The 25047-nt window shown below is 40.2% G+C and overlaps 1 protein-coding gene across 4 annotated transcripts in view; it reads left to right on the forward strand.

Moving 5' to 3' along the window:
- Positions 1–12781: 12781 nt before the first annotated feature.
- Positions 12782–25047, forward strand: part of ACOT12 (acyl-CoA thioesterase 12) — a 44795-nt gene continuing 32529 nt past the window's right edge. For 2 of the 4 annotated variants that reach the window (XM_087862024.1, XM_045796368.2), the window contains exons 1-2: positions 13157–13310; positions 20667–20736. In XM_087862024.1, the coding sequence (XP_087718150.1) occupies positions 13184–13310; positions 20667–20736 (197 nt within the window). In that variant the 5' untranslated portion in view covers positions 13157–13183. Of the gene's footprint in view, positions 12906–13156; positions 13311–20666; positions 20737–25047 lie in introns of those variants that run through there. The other 2 variants (XM_087862026.1, XM_087862025.1) reach the window with 2 other exon arrangements.

Raw genomic sequence — 25047 nt, forward strand, 5'->3', positions numbered from 1 at the left:
GGCACCTGTTGGCCATGAGTATGTCTTCTTCGGGTCCTTTGCCCATATTTTAATCAGGTTATCAGGATTTTTTTTGCTCTTACATTGTAGGAATTCCTTTTATGTTTTGGATATTAACCCCTTATCAGATATATGGTTTGAAAATATTTTCTCCCATTCTGTAGGTTACTTTTTCACGTCGTTGACTGTTTCCTTTGCTGTGCAGAAGCTTTTTAGTTTGATGTAATCCCACTTAATTATTTTGCTTTTGTTGCCTGTGCTTTTGGTGTCATAACCAAAAAATCATTGCCAAGACCACGGTCAAGGAGCTTTTACTCTATGTTTTCTTCTAAGAGTGTTATGGTTTCAGATTTTATGTTTAAGTGAAACAAAACATAAGAATTTGACTGCCCCCCAAACAGGAAGTTGGAGATATGTTCCTAATAAGGAATACGTGTAACCTCTAGAAAAAAAAACAAAAACAAAAACACAACTTCAGATGAAGCACCTAAGAGCTAATGAGAACCAGAAGTGACGTGATTAAATATGTTCCCGAATTGATATGTTAAGCCTATTCATGTATTTAACAAGAATTTTTAAAATGCCTGTATCTGTACAAGACTTTTATCCCCTTGACTGTATTCTGAACTTTTATTGTGTCTAAGCTATAAAACTCTGACCTGGTGAAGTTGCTAATAATATTTAAAGAACTGAGGTATTAAAGCATAAAAATATATTTTTATGACATCATCATGTTCTTGTGGAGAATGTCTGTTCTTTTTCATTCATTTGAAGAGAACTTTAAATGTCCGCTTCAGGGAAGAAAGCTACCTTAAGAATACACTGATGTAGTAATGAGATTTTTATACCTGAAATGTTTAGAAAATGAAGAAGATATATTGATGAGAAAAAGATGTCACAAGAAAGTAATTTTAATGAAAAGGTCTTAAAATACCCATTGTCTAATAATCCATGCAGTGGTAAACATCAGACTTACAGAATCTGATTTTTTTTTAAGATCTTATTTATTTATTTATTTATTTGAGAGAGTGAGAGAGCATGAGCAGGGGGAGGAGCAGAGGGAGATGCAGACTCCCCGCTGAGCAGGGAGCCTGATGTGGGGCTTGATCCCAGGACCCCAAGACCTAACCTGAAGGCAGATGCTTAAGCGACTGAGCCATGCAGGCGCCCCCAGAACAGGTTTGTTTGGGTTTTTTTTGTTTGTTTGTTTGTTTTTGGAGATAGGGGAAGACGCAGAGGAAGCAGTTGCCAGATCATAAAGGAGATTTTAGAAATAAATCCTTTGACAGACATTTTTAAAAATCTTCATTCGTCTATGATTTATTATGGACATTTTTCTTTACTTGGTCGTGCAATTTGTTCTGAATTAGACTACAGTTAATTTGAATATACTCTATATCTGCACAGAATCATCAGATGTAGACATATATGATGCTTTTGAACTTGAATTCACAGCTTTTATATAGTTTTGTATTTTACTTTGACTACGTTATTGGAATTACACCAGAGTTAATATACATAATTTAAACTGTTTTAAAAAAAATTTAAGTTGGGCTTTATTGATGAAGACTTCTTTAAAAGTCTAAAATTACATTTTTTATGTTTAACCATTCTCTATACATATACATTTACCTGTTTCAGTGATACTTTTGTCTTGCAATTTTAGATATGTTTTAGAATAAAGTTTCACTTTACAAAAAAAATTTTGATAAAATATGCTGAATTTATGAAGTTATAATTATTAAAAAAACAAACTCAAGGATAAAGTAAGTTTCAAGTTAATTATGAAAGTTAGAATATAATCATGGCAATTTTATAAAGAATAATATGTAAAATAACACAAAATATCTGGGAAATTATTGTCATAATCTCGAGCATTAAGTTGACTCTGAAGTCAGGTTCAGTTCCTGGCTTCACCATCTCCCACCATGTAAATTGTGTTTATTTTCTCAAATATAAAATAGGAATTATTAATAGTACCTATAACAATCCATTCAGGGTCTCATGACAATTATATGAAATCATGTATATAAATCACCTTGTATACTGTCTGGCATGCACAACTATAAATATTGCTAGGATTACGAATAATAAAGTGTGATGATTTTTTTATAATTGGAAAATACCGAAAAAAAATTCTTAGGTTGATTCAATTATATGAATGAATATTTACTGCTTACCAAAAAAAAAAAAAAAAAGAGAGAGAAAATCCCAAATTATACATGCATATTTCCCTTAAAACCAACTGGTAAATTTCCTTTTTTTAATTTAAAAAAAATTAAGTTTTGCTCCATTTCAGCTGTGAGATACACTGGCTGACTAATAATTTACAACTTCAAGTATCTTTAATTAAGAATTTCATAATGTGTATAGGCCTAAAGAATCACATTCTAAGGAGATTTAGCTCTTTAAAAACTTACCTAGCCAAGTTTTCTTTCATATTAAAATCAGTTATAGACAATTAATGAGAGGTCTCCAAGACCTAATTTGCTACTACTTTGCTATTTGAGAAAGAGAAGCAGAAAAGTAAGCTAATAGACAAAAATCTAGTAGAGCTATGTATTTTGTAGGGAATGTTCTGGATGCCGGGTTAGATTTGGTCTAATCATAACATACTCTACGTCTATATTCTGTGCATTAGTCAGCAAGGTGGCAAAAGTTCCCTAAGTATGAAAGGTTATATATTTGTTATGCTATAGCCTATACCAAAAAAGTGGGCCAAAGTACTTAAGTTCAGCAGGTACTGAGGTTTAAAAAGGGGTTTTTCTTAACCCTCTAATATCAAGAAGTCCAGTTAGCTGATCTGCCCCATGTTTGCATTCCTGCCTCCCACTCTTATTCTGGGTCTCGGCCCAACGGTGACCCGCCCCAGAGCGCCCCTTCCTGACCCCACCCCATTCTGTGCTTTATTTTCTTCATAGCATTTATTTTGATGTCAAATTATCTTCCTTTTTAGTTTATCTGTGTGCTTATCCTTGGTCTTTGCTCACTAGAATGTGAGCTCTCGGAGAGCAGAAACTCTGACTGCCTTGCTCGTTACTGTGCCTGGAAGAGTATCTGGTGCACGGTAAGGGCTGAATGAATGAAAACAGTGGCTGAATATGAATAACTGAACAGTAGGTTTGCAGTCTCATCGTTGTTCTCTATTGCTGGAATTTGGGAGCTGGCGGTGGATAAAATCCCACATAATTAGATTCCTACCGTTGTTTCCCAGACACCTGGCCTTATGTCATGGAACAATGAAGAGGCCATGCCCTTACAGAAAAAGGGGCCTCTGCCCTGATCCCGCATGTTCAAGGGCTCCATGGATCACAAGTGCAGTCACCCAAATGTCTATTAAAGCATGTAAGAGATTCTCTGCCTCTTGGGATCAGGCCCACAGCCCTGACCTGGCATTATCCTTAAGCCTAAGTATCCATCTGATAGGTAATACTGTCCAGGCCCTAGGAAAATCCTCTCCCCCCTGCTTGCCTTATGTTCTCAATCAAAAGGGGCCTGCATTTGAATTTAATAAAGGTTTATTTTTTTTTTTCAGTATCGGCGATTAACACTGCTTTAGAGAGTATGAGAATCTGAGTGGGAAAATTTCTCAGGTAAGTGAAATGAGAAATTAGCTCACTTGACAAAAATTTTACTGTGGGACGGTTAGGTATACAATCGATTCTATGGCATGCCAAGATATTTCCCAGGAATGCTATCTCTTTTTTCCCCCTCTTGTTCTAATTCCTGACTCAGGAGATCCTTGGGAATTGAGGCAGGACTTCTAACAGTGGCACACAGCAGCCATGTACCTTTTTACAATATGGAACAGTTACTCATGCAAACATCACCAGCCCATCCGCAGAACAGACATGTCTAACAATAATTAAATTCGGTTATATTTTACATTTTGCCAACTTTCTACCTTGTCATCATGAATGTATATTTTAAGATGAGATGATAGCACATATTTTATTTAACAATTTGCTCACTTGATTTATAGCCTTAAATATTTAGACACATGGTGTGTGGGCCTCGGTTTGGACTCTTGCTCTAAGACCCACAACTTTTAGAGACAGGACTACAAATGAAGAGAATGTGCCCACTCTAGATCCCTGTTATGGTTACTATTACTGCACAACAGGTCAGGTTACTCCCAAACTCAGCAGCTTACAACAACCATTTTTTTTATGAAAACAACTGTGTATCAGGAACATAGAAACTCTTTGCCTGGCCAGTTCTTGCTTGGGGTCTCTCATGCACTTGCAAGATGTCAGCTGAGCTCTGTCTTTCTCAAGGCTTGACCAGACTGGTTATCCAAGAGGGCTCACTCAGATGACTGACAGTTAAAGCCATCAGCTGGGAGCTAAGCCTGGACTGTTGACCAGAGACCTACCACATAGCTTTCAGCATGGTAGTCTCGAGGCACTTGGATTTTACAGGGAAGCTGGCTGCCTCCAGAAAGAGTGCCAAGAGAACCAGGCAGAAACTCATGGCATTTTATGACCAAGCCTTGGAAGTCACAGAATATCACATAGTCACAAAGCGTATGCCTTATTGTAGGAAGCTGTCACAAGCCTGCCCAGATTCTAGGGGAATGGACACAGACCCCATTGTTCAATGGGAGTCCCCATTCTTCTTAGGTTATTTTCTTAGTCTACTATAGGGACAGGAACTGACCTTGATCTGTTTGACACTGCTTTGTGTACCCAACAGCACCTATATAGGGCATGTGAGGTGAGGCCCAGTGATGACTGACCAGTTGCCTGATTTGAGGACACACTGATGACTGTGTTCTGTATCTCTAGCACAATCAGCTGCATGGCTGAAAAATTGATTTCAAAACTGACGTAAGAAAACACTATTTCCAACATAATGTTTCCTTTGTTTTATTAGGATGATACAAAGAGTACAATCCAACGTCTTCATATATTGCCTATCTGAGGAAAGTGACTTAAAATAAAAGTATGATACTATAAGCTGGATCACTTACCTGATATGAGCTAAAAATGAGCCACTCTTATGTCACCCAGAGATTGAAAAAATAAATAGAAATGAATATTTTCATAGGAAATAAAAAGAACTGCCAGGAATTGTATAAGAGCATTGTGTAGTGTATCAGAAATCTTTTGGTTACACATGACAGATAACCAAACTCAGATGGTCTCAAAGCAAAAAGACGGGAAGGGAGAGTAGGAGGAGACATAGGAAAGACTTATTTGTTCATGTAACTGGAAAGCTCCAAAGGGTTGGTTCAGGTGAAGCTTGATCCAGCAGTTCAACAACTTTACCAAGAACTTGCCTTTCCCCATAGTCTTCCACATGCCTGAATGCCCTTGTATGGCCCATTGGTAATTTTTAAAATTTGTCTAGCTCCCACTATCCATTCCTAATCAGAGCTTAATTTCCTTTCGGAGAATAACTTGTTTTTTTTTTTAAAGATTTATTTATTTACTTATGAGAGAGAGGGAGAAAGAGAGTGTGCACACGTAAGTGGGGGGAAGGGGCAGAGAGAGAGAATCTCAAGGAGACTCCACACTGAGCATGGAGTCCAATGTAGGACTCGATCTCACAGCCCTGAGATCATGACCTGAGCTGAAATCAAGAGCCAGACACTTAACCGAGCCACCCAGGTGCCCCTGGAGAATAACTGTTTAATCTTAGTGAGAAGGTAATTCCAGGACACCTGGGTGGCTCGGTCAGTTAAGCATCTGCCTTTGCCTCAGGTCATGATCCCAGCGTCCTGGGATCGAGTCCTGCATCAGGCTCCTTGCTCAGCGGGGATCCTGCTTCTCCCTCTGCCTGCTGCTCCTTCTGCTTGTGCTTTCTCTCTCTGACAGATAAATGGGTGGAATCTTAAAAAAAAAAAAAAAAAAAGGTAATTCCAGGCACCTGTCTCACCTCTACTGAAACTGAGAGAAACAGACTTCACCCCTCCCTGTACCCTTCTTGAGCCGTAGGGTCATGAACAGACGTATGACTTAAGCTCAATCAGGTAAATGTTCTCTCCTGAGACTTTAGATCTTGACCATGCTCCACAGGAAGGAGCAGAGGCAAGCCTTACCAGAATCTTCTTAATGAGCAACTTTGCTATGCTTCCCAGCTCTGAAGCATTGCCTTTGCTCCTGCCCACTGTCAAGCCTGGTTCTCCATATCTAGTCAACTCCGAGAGCCCCAGAAGCATTCTTCCTTGCTTAGGATGCTTGGTCCTGCTGCTTGATTGCCAAAGTGATGAAGACTTTTTGGGCACGGCTGTGCAGAGGAGCGTTTCCCTTTTCTGTGTCCCCATGGCACTGTGTATCGTATCTTTTGATATGCCCTTATCACATTACCCTACGAGACTGAGCGCTTCCTAAGAACAGGGGCCTTAGCTTATGCTTAGCCCAGTGTCTGGTCAATATTAGGCATATAAAATAATGTACTAAATTATCTAATCTATTTAGAGAGAAAAGACATGCTTGTATTAAATGATTCTAAAATTTAAGGCAGTATATTATTAAGCAAAAAGCATAAGGGCTCTTTACAAAGTGTGGAACTGCCAGAAAGAACATTTGTAGGCTGTTTTATGAGAAGTTATCACACGCTCTTTGTTTCCCACTAAAAGGAACAAGGCTTCCTTCAAGAAATGCCTAGTTCTGGGGCTGAGGAAGGGAAAAAATGCAAGACGAGCTCGGAACACCTGTTTGTACTGGAAAATGAAGAATTACAAAAGAAGAGAACGGACATTTCAACACAACAACAACAACCCAGAAGCCAGCTTGAGGGGGTTTCCTCTGGCCCAACTGAAGACAATTTGAGCATCAAAATAAATAAGGATGATAAGAGAGTATAGCCCATCGAATAAAATAGGAAACCATAAGTCACAGAGATATAAATAAGTTAATGTATAAATCAAAAACTTAATGAAGAATAAGATATTTATATAGTTTCAAAGTACCTCCACACAAAATGCTTATAAATTACAAAGGGGAAACTTTCTGGAGAAAAGGCTGTAGGCAGCACTTTAATCAAATGACCAAAATGAGCGTCATCAAAAATGGGACAGATTGAAACCGGGTGTTCCCTGATAATGCACAAGAATGCAGCGTCGGGACGTCTGGGTAGCTCAGCCATTAGGCATCTGCCTTCGGCTCAGGTCATGATGCCAGGGTCCTGGGATCGAGCCCCATGTTGGGCTCCCTGCTCAGCGGGAAGCCTGCTTCTCCCTCTTCCTCTGCCCCTGCTTATGTTCTCTCTCTCGCTGTGTCAAATAAATAAGTAAAATCTTAAAAAAAAAAAATGCGGCATCATTTTGTGACATTGCCGCTGAAGACACAGAAACTACCTCGTTATGAGGAGACGTCAGACGACACCCAAACTGAGGGTCATGTTACAAAATAACTGGCCTGTAGCCCTCAAAAGTAGTAAGGTTATGGGCCTCAAAAAAAAAGACTGAAGACTCCTTTCAGACAGCAGGAGACGAAAGAGAGAGAATCACCGAATGTAACACAAAGCATCATTGGGACAATTGGGGAAACGCGAATGAGTCCGAGGACTAGCGGTGATAAAGCGTTTAGGTTAGCTTCCTTTCCTTGACAGTGTATTCTGGCTCAACAGGAGGATGTCCTGTTTATAGGCAATTCACACCAAAGTGTTTGGGAGTAATAGGTCATCGGGTTGACATACTTACTCTCAAATGTTTCAGGGAAAAATAAGTTCTTTGTATGGGGACTTCTAACTTTTCTGTAAGTTTGTTATTGTTTACAAAACATGTACACGAATCAAGATTGACCTTCAGTCTAGTAGATGGTCAACGGTAGGATATAATCTGAGGAGCTGCCCACAGCCATCAGCCAGTTTCCAACTGTATTTATCATTTCGTTTCATCCTTATTAGAATGATGTGTGTTTCTGTCACATTTTCCTATGCTATCTATTAAACTACAAATTCTATAAAGTCAGGGACTCCTATTTCACTCACCATTTCATGTATCCAAAGCCTAGAACAGTCCCTGGGACACAGTAGGCACTCATGAATAGGCACTGAATGAGTGAGTGAATGAATGAATGAATGAATGAATGAATGAATGAATGAATGAAGTGACTTAGACTAGAAGAAGTATGGCCTTTGGAGTTAGAAAGATCTGGGTAAACTCCCATCTCTCCCATTTCCGAATTGTACAAATCTGACCCCATCGGTCAACTTCTCAGCCTAGCTGAGACAAAAAGCCAAACTACTTGAATCCTGGCTTTACGACTTCCTTGCATGGTCTTGGGTAAGTTGTTCAGTTTCCTCATCTATGAAATAGCCATTTTGATAGTTCCCCCGCTTCACAGGGCTGTGCAGCATGTTATGAGTATTGATTATATTATCTGTGCTTGAGTTCTCAACTCTAAAAAGGGATTATTACTTTCAGGGTTGTTGTGAGGATTAAAGGACCCTCAGTAAATAGTGTTTATCATGATTACATTTGTTATCAAATTACAATCTTATGAAGTAGGGAGGACATCCCCCTTTTATAAAAAGAAGAAAACCTAATGACACAAATTAGCTGAGTGACATGTTCACGATCAACACCAGCAAGAGGAGAGTCCAACTCAGACACAAACCCATCTCTCTGGACCTGAGACTGGGGCTCTTTCTCCTGCGCCTGTCAAACTGCAGACATGCTTGGGAAAGACTGCGATGACAGCTCCACCCCAGTGATTCTTAAACATTAGTGTGCAACAGAATCACGTGCAATTTTTGTTCCAACACAGATTATTGCCTCACCCCACAGTTTCTGATTTAGCACGTCTGGGTGGGGCCAGAGAATTTTGAGAACCACTCTTAGAGAGGGAATTGCTTGAGAGCTGGCTTAGAAAGCAAGGGAATGCTGAGGGCGGGAGACTGAAGAGATCTGAGGGGAAACTAGAGGCAAAGGAAGGTCAACTTCAGGGGCTAAGAAGAGATGGGGGGGCTCTGCCACATGGCATCAAAGCACCTGATCAGACATTAGTGCAATCTCTACCTTTGGTAAATCACCTTCTCTGAGACAAACATGACCAATTCCTCGAACACCAGAACCTACCACAACTCATCCCATACGAAATACCTAAGTTGAGTAGCTCTAGAACTATTTTTATAATTGAATATATAATTTAGAAACCTATCAAAAAAGTCTCCAGCCCTCAGATGGTTTCACTGGAGAATTCTAGAAAAACATTTAAATCTATGCAACCTCTTCTAGAATGTAAAGGGAATACTTCCTGATTCACTTTATGAACCTGACATCAAAACCAGACAAAGAAAGTAATAAGAAAGAAAGAGAACTACAGACCAATATCTCTCAAAAATATAGAAGTAAAAATCCTTAACAAAATATTAGAAAATAGAATTCAGCAATGTATAAAAAGAATTATATACCATGACCAAGTGGGATTTATTCTAGGATGCAAGCCTGGTTCAGTATTTGAAAACAATCACTCTAGTCCAGCATATTGACAAGTAGTGGTGTTGGCGTCCAGGGGTCTCCATTGGGCAGTGCCTGGGATGAAGGTGGGGCCCAGCAAATCTGGGGAAGTGGAAAACTCGGACTCTATATACACAGCTTTTGTTCAAACAAATAAAGTGCTTCACTCCATGTGCATTAGGTGACTCCTAAGTTGTTCACCTAATGCTTGTCTGTCTGTGAGCGGGGGCCACAGAGACAAACGGGGGAAAGGTTGGCTTGAGGCTCCAGATGCTAAATGGGACAGTCCAACTCCCCAGGGTGAGACTTATCCCAAGAGTAGGGGCCAGGAGCAAAGAAGAGGAAGAGACCCTGGAGAAAGTTGGCAATTCCTAAAATGAGAAGACTCCCAGCGGCCTCTGATACCCAGCACATTATAAGTACCATGGCTTTCTGTGCCTTGCCTGAATGGCCTCAGCACCCACCATTCCAGAACCCAGCACGAGCTGACAGCGTCTCGCTGCCTCCCGAGGGAGAGCTCTGCCTGAGAGCCCTTGCCCTGTAGTGGGCATCGGTGCTAGGGAGTCAGTGCTCCCCAGAGCAGCCTTAGTCAGTGAGGGATGGGGGTGGCGGTGGGAGTGGGGGCGAAGCTGGAAGATGAAGACGCCAGCCCCCGTGTCTCTAAGAGGGGTAACTTAGGCTGTTCTTCATGAACTTTCATGTGCTTATGACTCACCTGGGAGGCTTAATAAACACAGATTCTGATTCAGCAGGTCTGGGGTGAGGCCTGAGATGCTGCATTTCTGACAAGCTCCCAGTCAAAGCCCCTGCTGCTGGTCTGGGGACCACACTTGGATTCCCCTGCCAGTGCTCTCTGTCCTTTCCTCCCAAATAAACTGTTTGCTTTCAAATTCTTGTTGGAGGGTGTGCTTTGGGGAAGATACTTTTTCCATCTCTCTTCTTGCGTTTTGTGCTCCTTGTTCTCAGGTTTCTATAAGCCTGACCGCTACCTTGCAATGTGACCCAGGGCAAACATTTCATTTCCTCATCTCCAGAATGAGGGGGTTAGACTGTCCAGTTTCCTTCCCACTCCAACATCCTAAAGATGTTCTCATTATTCTAGTGATTATCATACTTTCCATACTCCTCCCAATCTGCTTTCCTGCTCTTGTGCATGACCTTTAAAAAATCAAGCTGGCTTCACATTCTGCTCATCTTCAAAGGATGTCTTTAAACAGAAATGGAAAATGGAAGCCTTTTCTTTAAACATAATAGCAAAAATCCTTGACAGATAAAGGATACAGCAAATGTTCACACATGCAGATGACATTTTCATTGTGTGGGCGAAAAAGAGACCATTCACAAAAACATAAGAACAGTAGTTTCAGGCAGAGGCTGAAAACGAAAATCAGTGAGAAACCAACAAAAGATATGAAACTATAACCAAAGGACATCTAAATAGGAGATAATACACATAAGAAAACACAATAGTGAGTTTGTGAACTTGTCTGCTTTTGGATCAAACATCCCCACACATACCTATGCAAACACAAGCTGTCCCCTTCTGGATAGTCACTCTGAAAAGCTACCTTCTCACACCTATGCTTAAAATATTTACAAATTCCTCTAGTTTACAAGAAACCAAGTTCATGAGTATATACATAATATCATTTTAGTTGCCGTTTTTTTTTTTTTAATCTAAAATGAGAAGACCAACATAATGCAAACCCTATTTCTGGTAATTTAATTAACTTTCTAAAATATTAATAAATGAAATTCATACATGTCACCATCAGTTATTGCTGTGTAACGTATAATGTCCAAATCACAGGACATACAAGTTGTTAGGTCTCATGCATGAGTCTGCGTGCCTGCTGGGTGGCTTAGCGTCGGCTGCAAGTCTGCAGCTTGGCAGGCTGGCTCCGCAGTGAGTGAAGTCAGTATAGCCCCCAGATGCTGCTGGAGAAAGCTACTCAGGCATATCGTCTCCCCGTGGCAGAGGTCACACATTCCCAAGAAGAGGAACAGGTGCTGCTTTGAAGGGCGAGGCTTGGAACTGATACACTCCTACCTCCCCATGTTCCATTCCAAAGCAAGTCATGCGGCCTAGCCCAACATTAGTAAGTGCCTCCCATGAAGTTATCAGTGGACGGAATGAATATGTGCTGAACGATAATCGAATCTGCCAAAATGGTATGAAGAAATCTAGAGATGTTTTCCAAAGAGGGGGGATGTGAGTAATAACACTATTATTGAAATAAGGATATAATTGCATATGAGGACTGTCTTGGAGGCACGAGTTCTACTTTGTTGTGAGAAGTCATTTTTATGCTTTTATGCTTTTTATAAAAACCAAACTTAATGCTTGCCTAACAGGGCATCCAAATTGTATTTATACTTGTATGGGACCGCAACCTACCCACAGAGGATCCTACAGTTGTTAAGGCCATGTTGAGGTCATTCTTCTCTTTCATAAAATCTTCAAAAGGAGAAGCAAAATGACCAGAATCTCCATTCTGCTGTCTCTAGGCTGGGGCTTGGCAGGCTGCAGAGGGATGAGAAAGCGTCACCAATTTGCTGGAGTCGATTAGGTTTTGTGGTAAGCTGCTCTGGACAGTCAGGAGCCCTGAGCTCCAACCAGGTGCTGCTACTTCCCTAGCTGCTCCTCTGTCGGGTTGCTTCCTCTCTCCAGGCTTCCCTCTCTTCACCTGTAAATGCTGTCCCAGGTGCAGCCCGCCCCAACAATACAGTCGCTAGGAATGGATTCTATGCTGGATGGTTTTCTGCTGTCTCCGTTTCCTTAATGAGAACGGCTTTGTAAAGTCACTGATTTCAGCTCTAGGAAGTGTAACAGCTTTTATGTGTTAACAGCTAAGAATGAAAATTCTCATTTAATATTCTAGATTTTGTCTTCTATAAAGATGAGAGTGTCTTGGGATTTGCTGGGATCATTAATAGTGAGGTGACAGTTTCTAATCTTAAATTCTCTAGATTAAAACCAAAAGATTGCCTTTCTTTGAGTGACTCTGATGAGCCTGCAAACATCAGCACTGTGTGTGTGTGTGTGTGTGTGTGTGTGTGCGCGCGCGCGCATGTGTTTGTGTGTGTGTATTTGTTGGGTAGTGGGGGTGATTTCATAACAAAATGATCAGTAACACAGGGCTTTGGGGAGCTATGATAACATCCTAAGAATCAGAAGGTGTATTTGGAACTAGGGCTTGAGAAGTGAGCCCCCACTGTATCTGGCCCTCAACAGCCGGGGGCGGGGGGGGGGGGGAGGTAGTCAAATACTTGAAAGCCGGCTTCTAAAGCCAAAGTCCCCATTCTCTGGACAGCATTTAACTAATCAGTCCTTAACCTCCCATGGCTGTCAGGTTCTTCAGACGGATGTTAACTTCGCTGACTTAGCAAACACCTGTATCATCTTAGCCAGGAACAGGCTACGAATTTCCTACGTTACTTCATTTAATTCTTCCCACAGTCCTCTGACGTAGGTGCTGCTATCCTCCCCTCACAGGTAAGAAACTCGGGCCGTTCCCAGCTTTGCCAGCCTCCGGGCCCCGGATGTGGCCTCCTCCGAGACAGAAGAGCGTTCTGTTTCGCCCTCCGCGTGCCATTGTCGGCACCCCAAATCCCGCCTCCGCGTGCACCCGGCGGGCCCTGGCGGTCACCTGGGAGCAGCATTCAGGGCCAGGGGGGCGGGCGGCGCCGGTGCCCTGCCGAACGGGGGCGGGCTCAGCGCGGCCTCACCCGGCTCCACGCCCTCGGCCCGGGGTCTTCGCTGCCGGCCGGGCCATGGAGCGCTCGGCGCCCGGAGAAGTGCGCATGAGCCAGGCCGTCCAGCCCGCGCACGCCAACCCGCGCGGCGAGCTGAGCGCCGGGCAGCTGCTCAAGTGGATCGACGCCACCGCCTGCTTGGCGGGTAGGGGGCTGGCGGGGAGGGGTGCTGTGGGGGCCGGAAGGCGTCTGGCGCGCGTGTGGTGGTCGGGGAGAGGGGGCTCGATGCGTTAGGGGGTGTCTGGGAACTGGCGCGCGGGCTGGGATGCGGGGGTGTGGGACGGCGGGGGTCGGGAAAGGGGGGTTCCCGAGGACCCGGGTGCGGGCCGACCCACTCCAGTGCGGAAGCCGACGCTCGGCGCCCCAGCCGACCCCGTTGCTGGACCCGGGGTCAGTGAGGAGAGAGAAGGAAGGAGCGGGTGTTTACACTCGTGAGCCCTGTGCAGCTGCGGACCGTAAGGACTGAGCTAGTTCCTCCAACACTGGGAATGACCTAGACCAGTGATTCTCAAACGTTTTAGTCTTAGGACTACTTCATTAAATAAGTGAGGACCCCGAGAGCTTTAGTTTATGTGGGTTATTTTTGTTGATGCTTACCATATTTGAAATCTTTAAAAACTAACTCATTTAGAAGAACAAGAATAAACCCATGACGTAGTTTTATTGAAAAACAACTATATTTTCAACTATAATAAAGACATACTTAGAGGCATGGTATTAGTTTACATTTCTGCAAATCTCTTTAATGTCTGGTTTGAGAGGAGATTACACACTTCTCCTACGTGCTCCTGCATTCAGTTTGTTGCTACCACACCTTATTTAAGTCTCTTCGCAGGACCTTTGCACCTCCTTCTCATTTTATTATTATGCTCTTCTCTTGGCCCTTTCCGTCATTATATCGCAACTTAAATATCCTTTTCTCAGAGAAGTCTTTCTTGGTCTCCTGTTTACATTTGTATCCTTTCAGCAGTGTTATCACAATGCCCTATTTCCTTCATACCACGTAGCACAATCTGTAATTATTTTGTGTATTGATATGTTCACCTCTTTATTTCTTGCCTAACTAATGAGCATGTGAACTAAAGCTAGTTCTCCGTGCTTAGTAAGCTCTAAATAAAACCTCCTGCTTTTGTGGATGGGTAGGTCGGTGATGGATGGGTCCAGAACTTGGAATCTCATTTCTAAAATGAAGTCAGGCTTTGCATATGGCTCTTAACAGACTCAGCAAATGTACATTTTGAAGGAAAATATGTTAGGATAAAATACTAGAGCTGGAAGGAGTTTAAGATCGTGTATCTTGGGACTCTTATTTTACAGAGGACAAAAGAAAAGCCCAGACGATTACAGAACCCTGCTTTTCTCACTGCATCAGTAGGGTTCTAATTCCCCATGTGTTAACGACCCACAAAATTTAGTCATTTATTTATGCCAATCTGCTTGTTTGTTTTCTGTTTGTTGATAGGTCTGTTTGGTTTCTGTCTTAAGTTTTTATCAGTATTTGAGGTCGATTATAATACATAAATAATGGAAGCATGAATATAAAATCACATCTAAGAGAAGTGTAAAAATCACTGAGGTTGCTAATAATAATGATGCCTGTTGCCAAGGAAACTGAATATATTATGTGAATATTGAAGTGACTTTCAGTTACCTCACTTAGTACCTCTGTCCTGTAAAGGATAAACAGTTGGCGTCCTGCACCTGTCACAAAAATTTCTTTGGAAACTCAGGCCGTAGACTGATTCAACTGATAGCCAATTACTCTGGATGAATAGTTATATTACTAACAATACAATATTAAAGAAACCTTTAAGATACAGTTAGTTTGGGGCGCCTGGGTGGCTCAGTCGTTAAGCGGCTGCCTTCGGCTCAGGTCATGATCCCAGCGTTCTAGGATTGAGCCCCGCATCAGGCTGCCTGCTCAGCGGGAAGCCTGCTGCTCCCTCTCCCAGCCCCCCTGCTTGTGTTCCCTCTCTCGCTGCCTCTCTCTCTGTCAAATAAATAAAACCTTTAAAAAAAAGAAGATACAGTTAGTTTGGACACACGTAAATACCTGTGTTAAACACTCCACGTGAGAAGCACCACATTCTTAAGGGACGTTATTTAGCCAAGGTGTAACGGAATCTGTGGCAGAGAAATGCTGTACCATAGTGCTTTACTTTATATAATATCAATAATACAAACACTGCTTTTCCTGCCTTTTTCCCAGGCAGAGTTCCTTATTGACCAGCACTCCTTGCAGCCACTTACTATGATAAATAATGATCATATAGTCATAGCCCCCAGGGCACAGCCATGACTCTCAGGCACTGCTAGATTCTAAAATATCTTCTCAATATTTAAAAAAAAGATTTAATATGTTCACTGTCATTTTGGCATTAAACCTCATTTCTGTCAGTAGTCCCATTTTTCTAGTTCCTTGAGCCTAGAGGATTGAAGCCATATCTTAGGCATCCTCTACCCTCTATATCCATTTCTTATTTTAAAATATCACAAAGTCACATTTCCCTCTATTTCATCTCTGCATCTTTTCCAGGGTTCACTCTCTCAGGAATGGCATGCCAGCCATCCAGTTGGGCAAGTCAGAAATCTAGAAGTCATCCATTCTTGATACCTCTCTCTACCTTGCTTCCCCCTCTACATATTCAACCCATGAACAATGTTACCTTAAAGGAATCACTCAAACCCAACCACTTTGCTGTGCTTCCATTGCCACCACCTAGGCCAAGCTCCCATCACCCTTCATGGGAACTTCAGCAGTGGCTTCTAAACTGATCTTCACCATTGATTCTGGTCTCTTCTCTATGCTGCATCTGAAGTATTTTTTGAAAGTGCTGATCTGATCATATCATACGTTGTTTATCTTCCCCCATTGTCTTCCTTATCAAGGGCTATAAGTATCTAGCATGGTAAGTATCTCCTATCAGAAAAAAAAAAATGTCGCATAGATAACAACTATAAACTCTGGAAAAAACATTAAATAAAAGCTACTTATGGCAACTGACAAGTGAGCAAAAGCAGATTTAGAACATTTGGAAGTCAACACTTAGAAGAAGAGAGTGGTACTAGCTTTCTCTGTTTCATTTTGTTTTTTTATTTTTTAATGACTTTAAGTCAGAAGAAAGATTCCATTCTGTTGCCAGCTAAATTTCTGATGGAAAACCCACAGACTTGCTTGTTCAAAGAGCCAGAGGATTTGGGAAGAACACAGCTACTGAAATATGAGGAGGAAAATTCACGAAAGGAGTGAACCAGAGAGGCAGAGCCCTAAAATCTATGTTTTTTTGCTCAAATCTCTGGTGAACCTTGAATCATGTATGGATAGGAGAAACTCCAACCTTCCTAGATAATGCCAAAAGAACTGAAAAGGGCTATCCCAACCTCTCGGGAAACAAGATTTTTATAGTTTGAGTTTAGTTAACTGCTTACTTGAAAAAAACAAAACAGTACTCTTCAGAGGAACATGTAAGAATCCACAATTTCTACAATGTATGACTCCCAATGGCTACGATACAGTTAGAAATTACTTGAAATACGAAGAAACAGGGAAATGTGATGCATTCTTAAGTGAAAAGATAATGGAGATCAATCCCTACATGACCCACATGCTAGAATTAAGCTTCTGCAGTTCTGTAGCAGCTCTTATAACTATGCTTGAGGATGTAATAAAAACTGTGATCATAAAGAATGAGAAGATAATAAGTTTCAGCAGAGAAATAGAAACTAAAAAAAGAACCAAGTGGAAATTCCTGAATTGAAAAATTACAGTATCTGAAATAAAAAAATTCACTGGATAGGCTTAACAGCAGAATGGAGGAGACTAAGAGTGAATAAACATAAAAATGGACAATAGAAATTATATAGTCTGAAGAAAAGGGAAAAAATGAATTTCAAAAATGAACAGAGATTTATGAAAAAATACTTCAAAAGATGTAACATACTTATAATTGGAGCCCCAAAAGAGATGAGAAAAAGTATGAAACATAAAACAAATATTTAAAGAAATAGTAGCTGAAATTTTCCCACATGTGATGAAAGACATATATCTACAGATTTAAGAAGATCATAGGATACCAAGCAAGATTAATACTAAAACAGCTCACATCTAAGTACATCACAGGCAAACTATAATGAAAAGAAAATCTTGAAAGCAGGCAGAGGAAAACACTATGCTATACCTAGGAGAACAATGATTAGAATTACTTCTGACCTCATCAGAACATTGGAGTCCAGAAGATCTGGATATCTTTCATAATAATTATGAAACTGTCAACCAAGAACTTCAAGGCCCTGTGCATAGTCCATTCTCAGCCAACTCTTCAGCCTTACTAGCTCTCCTTCTTGCTTTCTGCATTTTTTCCCAAAGATTTTATTTATTTATTTATTTATTTATTTATTTATTTATTTATTTATTTATTAGAGAGAGTGTGCACACTTGAGTGGGGAGAGGGACAGAGGGAGAGGGAAAGAGAGAATCTCAAGCAGACTCCATGATGAATGTGGAGCCCAAGTCAGGGCTCGATCTTACGACCCTGAGATCATGACCTGAGTCAAAATCAAGAGACGCTTAACCGACTGAGCACCCAGGCACCCCTCTTGCTTTCTGCATTTTATCCTCAAAGACCTTGATCAGGATCTTTGTAATTGTTGTTCTGCTCATTGTGCTCACCTTTTCTGTGTTCTTTCTCCTCAACACATCTATTTTAGTCTTAATCATCCTTCAGATCTCTGCTGAAGCATCCCCTCCACATGGGTCTTCCCTGACACCCCACCTAGGTCTGGTTTCTCAGTTACAACTCCCATAAAAATCATGTTTTCCTCAGGGCACTTAATTCATTTTGTTATTACTTATTCATTTTATTAATCCCTGACTTCTCCACTACACTCTGTGAGAACAATCATGGCTGTTTTATATTGCCAGCCCCTTACATAGAGGCTAACATACCACAGGTATTTAGTCAACATTAGTTAAAGGAATGAATGAATGGAGATAGCACCATTTTAATCAATCATCATCTCATACCTGGATTACAACCACTTAGCTAGTCTGCTGCTGTTCCCAGCTTCTCTCAGTTTCTCCACAAAATCAGCAATAGCTTTAGAGTTTCTCCACTTTTATTGGTGTATTGTGTGAAGGACAATCAAAATCAAGAATCAGAGCAAGTTGGTCCTATTGAATTCATAGATGACACACTTGTAAACAAAATAAGACAATTGCATAGAATCACATGTAAAAACTGTGGTCCTGTGTTTTGTTTCCCCATATTTTTGTTTTTTCTTTTTGATTAATGACCCTTAAAAGTCTATAGTGTAAACCATGGCTATTGAGCCTCTGGCGCCCATATTTAGCTAAGCACTTCTCTAAGAGTGTTCCTTGACTGCCCTTTTCTGAGAGTTCCTATTGCTTCTATAGTCAAAATCACTATTTAGAACAATGGAGTCAATTTTTGTAAGCCTAAATTTCCTCATTTGTAAAATTAAACTAATAATAGTACCAACCTCATTTAACTGACATACATAAATACTTAGCTCAGTGCCTGGTCAATAAGAAGTGTTTAATAAATGGTAACTATTATTATGATAATGTTTGTTCATAATCTCAATCTAGTGTAGTGCCATAATTATATATAATAGATATATTTTATATATATATATGTATGTGTGTGTGTGTGTGTATATATATAATAGGTGCTTGGTATATACAATAAAAATTTAAGCTTGTTGATTATTTCACTTTAGTTATCATTTAAATCGTTCAAAATTTGTCACTTATGTTGACATACATGGTAACACTTTCTTAACGAGAATAGTTTAATAAACTCATGCTCCTTCATGTCAGGTAAGTGGAACAAATGTCTATTAGGTACTCCTTAGTCAATGTTTTATAGCATATATTTGCAAGGATCCAGTAGTTCTCTGGAAATCTTAAGCTCTAGAAGGGCACCGACGATGGCTGGCTCTCTAACTGCCACCAAGTGAGCTTGGTAAGAGATAGGACTGACTCAGCTCAGTGTCTGGAGATCAGTAGGAATTTAACAGAGGTTTGATACACGGAATTCAGTTGAGCCCAACTTGAGTATTTTTAGAGCCTCATACTTTCACATTCCCTTCCTGTCATTGAACTTAATAGCTGGGAAGCTAATCATCCCCTCTCCATCACTCACACACACAGTGCTGCTATGGTTACTTTTCTGGTAACTCAGTTTATATTATGTGCATATTTGGAAGAACAGTTATTTCCAACCGGTAAAACCAAAATGTCCGATTTTCTACAGATTAGATTATAGGGAAGAGTGTTCTAAATACCTGCTCTCGAGTATTTTCACGCCTCTCTTTACCTCGCACTGTCAGTATTATTGCAGTTAAAGTAATCCACACAAAGAAGACAACATCGGTGTAATTCACTGTCTCTTTCATAATGCGGCAGCAGAAGTGAAGTCTCCAAAATTAAAATGGGGTTAAAAGTTCCTAAAAAGCCAGTGCAATCTATTTGGGCTTTAACTGACTGTTTGTCAAAATCAGATTCTGGCAGAAGCACATGTCCACATTTTTCCTAAAGAGAATAAGTTCTGATATAATTATATAAAAATCAGCAATCAGGAAAAAAAAAACACCTCAACAAATTAAAGGCAGACATGGAATATGGAAATAGCTAGGGTTCTTCCTTAACCTCATTCTACCCTATTTCATACTCTCGTCTCCAACATAATTCATGCATACTGAATTTGGTAATAATGAACAGTAAATATTGACTAAATACCTAGTCTGTACACAGACTGGGTATTTCTCTGATACCCAGAGAAATTGCTCTCTGATTTGGGGTATGATTTCAGGGTCTCCGTACTGTTCAGTGCTTATACATGTTAACTGGTCTAAATATATGCAGCTTCTGGTCATGTGGCATAATGGATACATCTTTAATGCGTTGTTTTTATTTTTTTTTTATTTTTTTTTTTAAGATTTTATTTATTTATGTGACAGAGAGACAGCCAGCGAGAGAGGGAACACAGCAGGGGGAGTGGGAGAGGAAGAAGCAGGCTCATAGCAGAGGAGCCCGATGTGGGACTCGATCCCGGTACGCCGGGATCATGCCCTGAGCCGAAGGCAGACGCTTTAACGACTGCGCTACCCAGGCGCCCCTTTAATGCGTTGTTTTTAAAACAAAAGGGTAGCATCTGACAAAATATTTGAAGTTGGCAGAAAATTACTGAAGTTGCTATTCCAGTCGCTAGGTATACTAGGTATTGAATTTCAAATCAAAGACACTGTAAGTTAAAACTTAGAAGAAAGTACAGTAATTTCCATGCAGTAGAAATACATCTTACAGAGCGAAAGAACTGTTCTTGGTCCACATCATCCACAAGTGTGGGCTCAGCGGTAATTTACTGAACCAGAGGATGAGTTACTAGAATAAGCCCATTTAATTTTTATTTCTTTTCCCTTATGCTGAAATATTTAAGCATAACTACTAATGCAACACATTTTTACCTGTTTTTTGAAGCGGAAAGACATGCTGGGGTTTCCTGTGTTACAGCCTCAGTGGATGACATACAATTCGAGGAGACAGCCAGGTACGTGGCATCGCTCTACCATACCTTTCTCCTGGGCTTATTGGCTCATTTACAACATGTATTTGTGGCACCTAGGCTTATTCATTTGGAGTCAGTGATCCAATTTGTTAATAAAATAAATAACATTTGACCTCATGTAAGTCCGTAAAAGAATAATTGCAGGACAGTTATAGTTAAGACGTTTAAGTGTAAATTCATAGTCCTGATTTGTGGAGAAACAGCTCTCTGAATAGATGCATTCTGGTATGAGACAGCAGGATTTCTATGAGCTGCTTCTTCATGGCTTCTTCCTCTACTAGAAGAATAATTAATGATAATAAGTAGGTCTAGGATGGTGAATTTTATATTAGGTTGTTGGGTAAACATTAATTCATCTGAATACAGATGTTAAATTATGAAAAACATATTATGTGTGGGAGTGTGTGTGTGCTTTACCATCTCTTATTGCAGAAAATCTCAAGATCAACAAAGATTTCAAACATACACAAAAGTAGAGAGATTCGTATAGTATATCCCCAAGGACCATCACCCAACTACAGTGATCAACTTGGGGACACTCTTGTTTTATCAGCACCTCTCCATACTCCCCCTCACGCCTGGATTATTTTGAAGGAAATCTCAGGCATCATCTGTGAATATTTGATTATATATTTCTGTGTGGTAAGGGCTCTTTTAGAAAACATAATAACATAATCACAATACCATTAACTGAAATAGTTATTGCCGGTGGTCTCAGAAAATATATTTTTTAAATTAATTGTTTTCTTGAATCAGGATTCAATATGGTTGATAAGTCTTTTAACATATAATTTTCTCGTAGTGTATTTTTTAAAGAAAAAAGTCATTTGTCCTATAGAGTTCACCACATTTAGTATTTGCTCATTGTATCCCTCTTTAAATTGCTTACCCATTCTTTGTATTTCTTGTAAAACGATAGTTACATCTAAAAACTGATTTGATGAAGTTTTGATATTTTGGTAAAGCTGGTTCTTGTCAAGAGCATATGATGTCTGATGATCATTACCTAGAACATTATTTCATTAGATATTGGTAAAATGGTGATATGCCAGTCCTACCATTTCTTCTTCATTTATTTTCTCAAACATTGATGTAGAGAGAGCGTTTCTCTCATTAATCATTGGTTACCCTTAGATAAAGTTTGTCCAGGAAAGACAGGCTTAATTCTTTCCCTTTATTTAGTATCATTATAAGCCCATGGACTTTAACGTATCTGATACATTTCAGTTTGGATGTGGTTATTCTTATGGATGCTCAAACTGCCTCATCTTTGAACAGTGGGAGCTTCTTCAGCTTGGCTCCTAAGTTCTTTGGACATAACCGCAAAGTTAGACGTCTTTCATAACTCCTTTGCTTTCTGGTATGACAAGGTGGGCTCATCTTTTATATTTCCTTACAAAAACTTAGAGTCATAAATTTCTTCAAAAGAAATAGTAAGTAGAGATCACAGCTAGGGCAGAAAACGTACTCATTTATAAAGTGTTGGTCATTTCTAGTTTTTTTCCAGAGGATAGAATTAAGAATTATTTGTTTTTTAAAGAGTTTATACTAATACCTGTAATAAATTAGGATTATATGGTTTTACTTAATTTATTTGATTTTATGTTTGTATCACTGTTTTTTGTTTTTCCCTGAATATCTTGATCCTTGAAGACAATAACGTAACTTACAAGGAAAAGAAAGTGAGAAGGTCATCTGTTACTGGTCTTGGATGGTTCTCAAAGACCATGGAGGTAGTTGCCGCAGTTTTCAAGCCCTAAGTAGTCTTGTCCAGTGAGATGCTCAGTCTGTCTCTCCAGCCTCACTGTTTACATTTATCTATTCGACATTTATTTATTTAGATACAAACAAAATTAAGTTAAATAAAACCACATACATGAAGAAATTACTTCTTCAAATTTGAGACAGAAGAAATTTTTGGCAGGAATTAGAATCACAGACATGGAGAGACCTTTATAGCTCAGCCCAGCTTTCTCTTTGTACCGATGAGAAACTGAGGCCTAATGCCCTGAGCAAAACCAGGGGACAGAGGGTGCTTTGAGCCTGGATCTTCTTATGCTTAATCCAGTGCTTTCCCTGGCCCACTGCTTCTGTTTGTGATCAGCAACTTTTACTGAACGCTCCCCAGTAGTTGTTCTCACAGGCAGCTGGAGTGTCACTGAAAGAGCTATGGAGATTCTAGAGTCTTGCAAATGCAGATAAAGGTACAATGACTAAGCTCACATACTAGTTATGTGATTTTTCCTGAAGTAGAACAAATTGACTTGTGTTTGTATCTCAGCAAAATTACAAATTACTACAAATCCAAACTTATTTAGGACTACATAGAAGCACCGTTATTAAATTTAGGAATGTCAACAGTATATTGTAATAAAGTATCTATTATATAGTTTGCAAACTTCTGTAAATTGGACTTAACTAGTAACCTCATCAGTGAAATGTGGGTTGCCATTTTGCTCCATTTTGCACCATTTTTTGTTTGTGTTATCAGAAAGGATTTGTGGCCACTAACATCATGGAAAGGGACCTTCTTGTATTTTTTACATGGGACCTGAACCATAAAAAGAGAAAATTGGAAGCTACATATAGAAATCCGTATAATTTGGTTATAACCCATATTGGATATTTTTAAAATTCTCATTGCCTATACAAAAAGTACTGCTCTGGACTCAGTAGGATATATGAATGATGACGGCACAATTTTGGAGTGTAGCAGTCACTGAGTCTGGTGAGAGTCAGACAAATACATAATCATCAAAATAGAAATCATGATAGGATGCAAGGCTAGGACGAAATATAAACTCCATCCTGTGGGGTAGTTTAAAAGGTGCACATTTTGACTGGAGAATCAATGAGAGGGGTAGCATTTAATGTGTGCCTCAAATGAGGTATTGATTTTCATCTGGTGAATAGGAAAGAACTTCACATAATGGCATGTGTAAGAATCTAAGCACAAGGGTGAGAAGGAGCAGAAAGTGCTCAGGAAAAGCCTGGTCTGCAGAAAGGTGATGCCCCAGCAGTAGACTGGGGCTGCATAACAGAAGGCCTTGAATGCCGTGCTATGAAACTGGTTTTATTTAGTTGAAATTCTGGTCATTCCATTCATTTGACATTCAGTGTTGAGAGTCTGGTTTGGTGGACAACCAGGTTCTTTGGAATTCTCCTACTTTTATTTATTTATATATTTTTAAGAAGATTCATTTATTTATTAGAGAGTGAGTACACATGGGGGAGGGGCAGAGGGAGAAGGAGAGAGAGAGAATCCCTTAGCAGACTCCGCACTGAGTGTGGGGCTCAGTGCAGGGCTCCACGTGGGGCTCAACACAGGGTTCAACCCCACGAGCCTGAGATCGTGACCTGAGCTGAAACCAAGAGTCAGACACTCAACCGACTGAGCCAGCCAGTTGCTCCTGGAATTCCCCTACTTTTAAAGGCAGAATAGGGTTCACAGAAGAGACAAAAGTGGCCTGTGCTTTCCCCCCTCAAGTCTGACTGACAGAGAGGCATAAGATTTTAGTAGTTGATGAGTACAAAGTACTTTTGTAGCTTTGAAGAGGGACTGTAACGCCGCCTGGCACTATTACTGTGAATCTCTCCTAGAAACTTTACCAAACAGAGCTAGGAAGTTTACAAGGAAGAAATACAAGGAAAAAAGAAAATTGATTTGGGTTTGCATGTGCTGGATATGGAGATTAAGATAAATTGGGTGATGTGTGTGGAGGTAGCTGACACCAAGCCTAGTAGAGCCTCCAGGACTATTAGTTGAATCTGTTGAGAGAAATTTGGAAATATGGCTCTGAATTTCAAGAATGAGGTCCACGCTAAAGATGTAGATTTGAGAATCATTTCTATAAAGATGACAGGATCATGGACAAAGAACAAGGTGTTCTAGGAAGAGGGTGAAGTGAGAAGAGAATAGGACAAAAGACAGAAATTTAGGAGAGGTCTACACTGAAGGGATGGATTAAGGAAGAGAAATCAGTGAAGGAAACTGAGATAGAAGAGAGAACACTGTTTTGAAATCCAAGGGAAGAGAAAGCCTCCTGAAGAAAGACATTAAATGAGATGAGACGTTGGATTTAACTGTTAGGAAGTGACTGTGGAAGGATCAGAAGTGAGATGTGGAGGCAACAGCCATATTTGAGCAGCTGAGAAATGAATGGGAAACAAAGCCCTCAAACTTCAGCCCCTGGTAAAATCCTCATCTTGGAAGACTCATCTTAAACATCACCTATTCTTTGACTCCTTTCCCAACTTTCTGAATTAGCCTCTACTTTATGGGTGCTTTTGTAA

The sequence above is a fragment of the Ursus americanus genome, chromosome 5 (assembly GCF_024610735.1).
Source record: "Ursus americanus isolate L20-20 chromosome 5, mUrsAme1.1.p, whole genome shotgun sequence".
NCBI lineage: Eukaryota > Metazoa > Chordata > Mammalia > Carnivora > Ursidae > Ursus > Ursus americanus.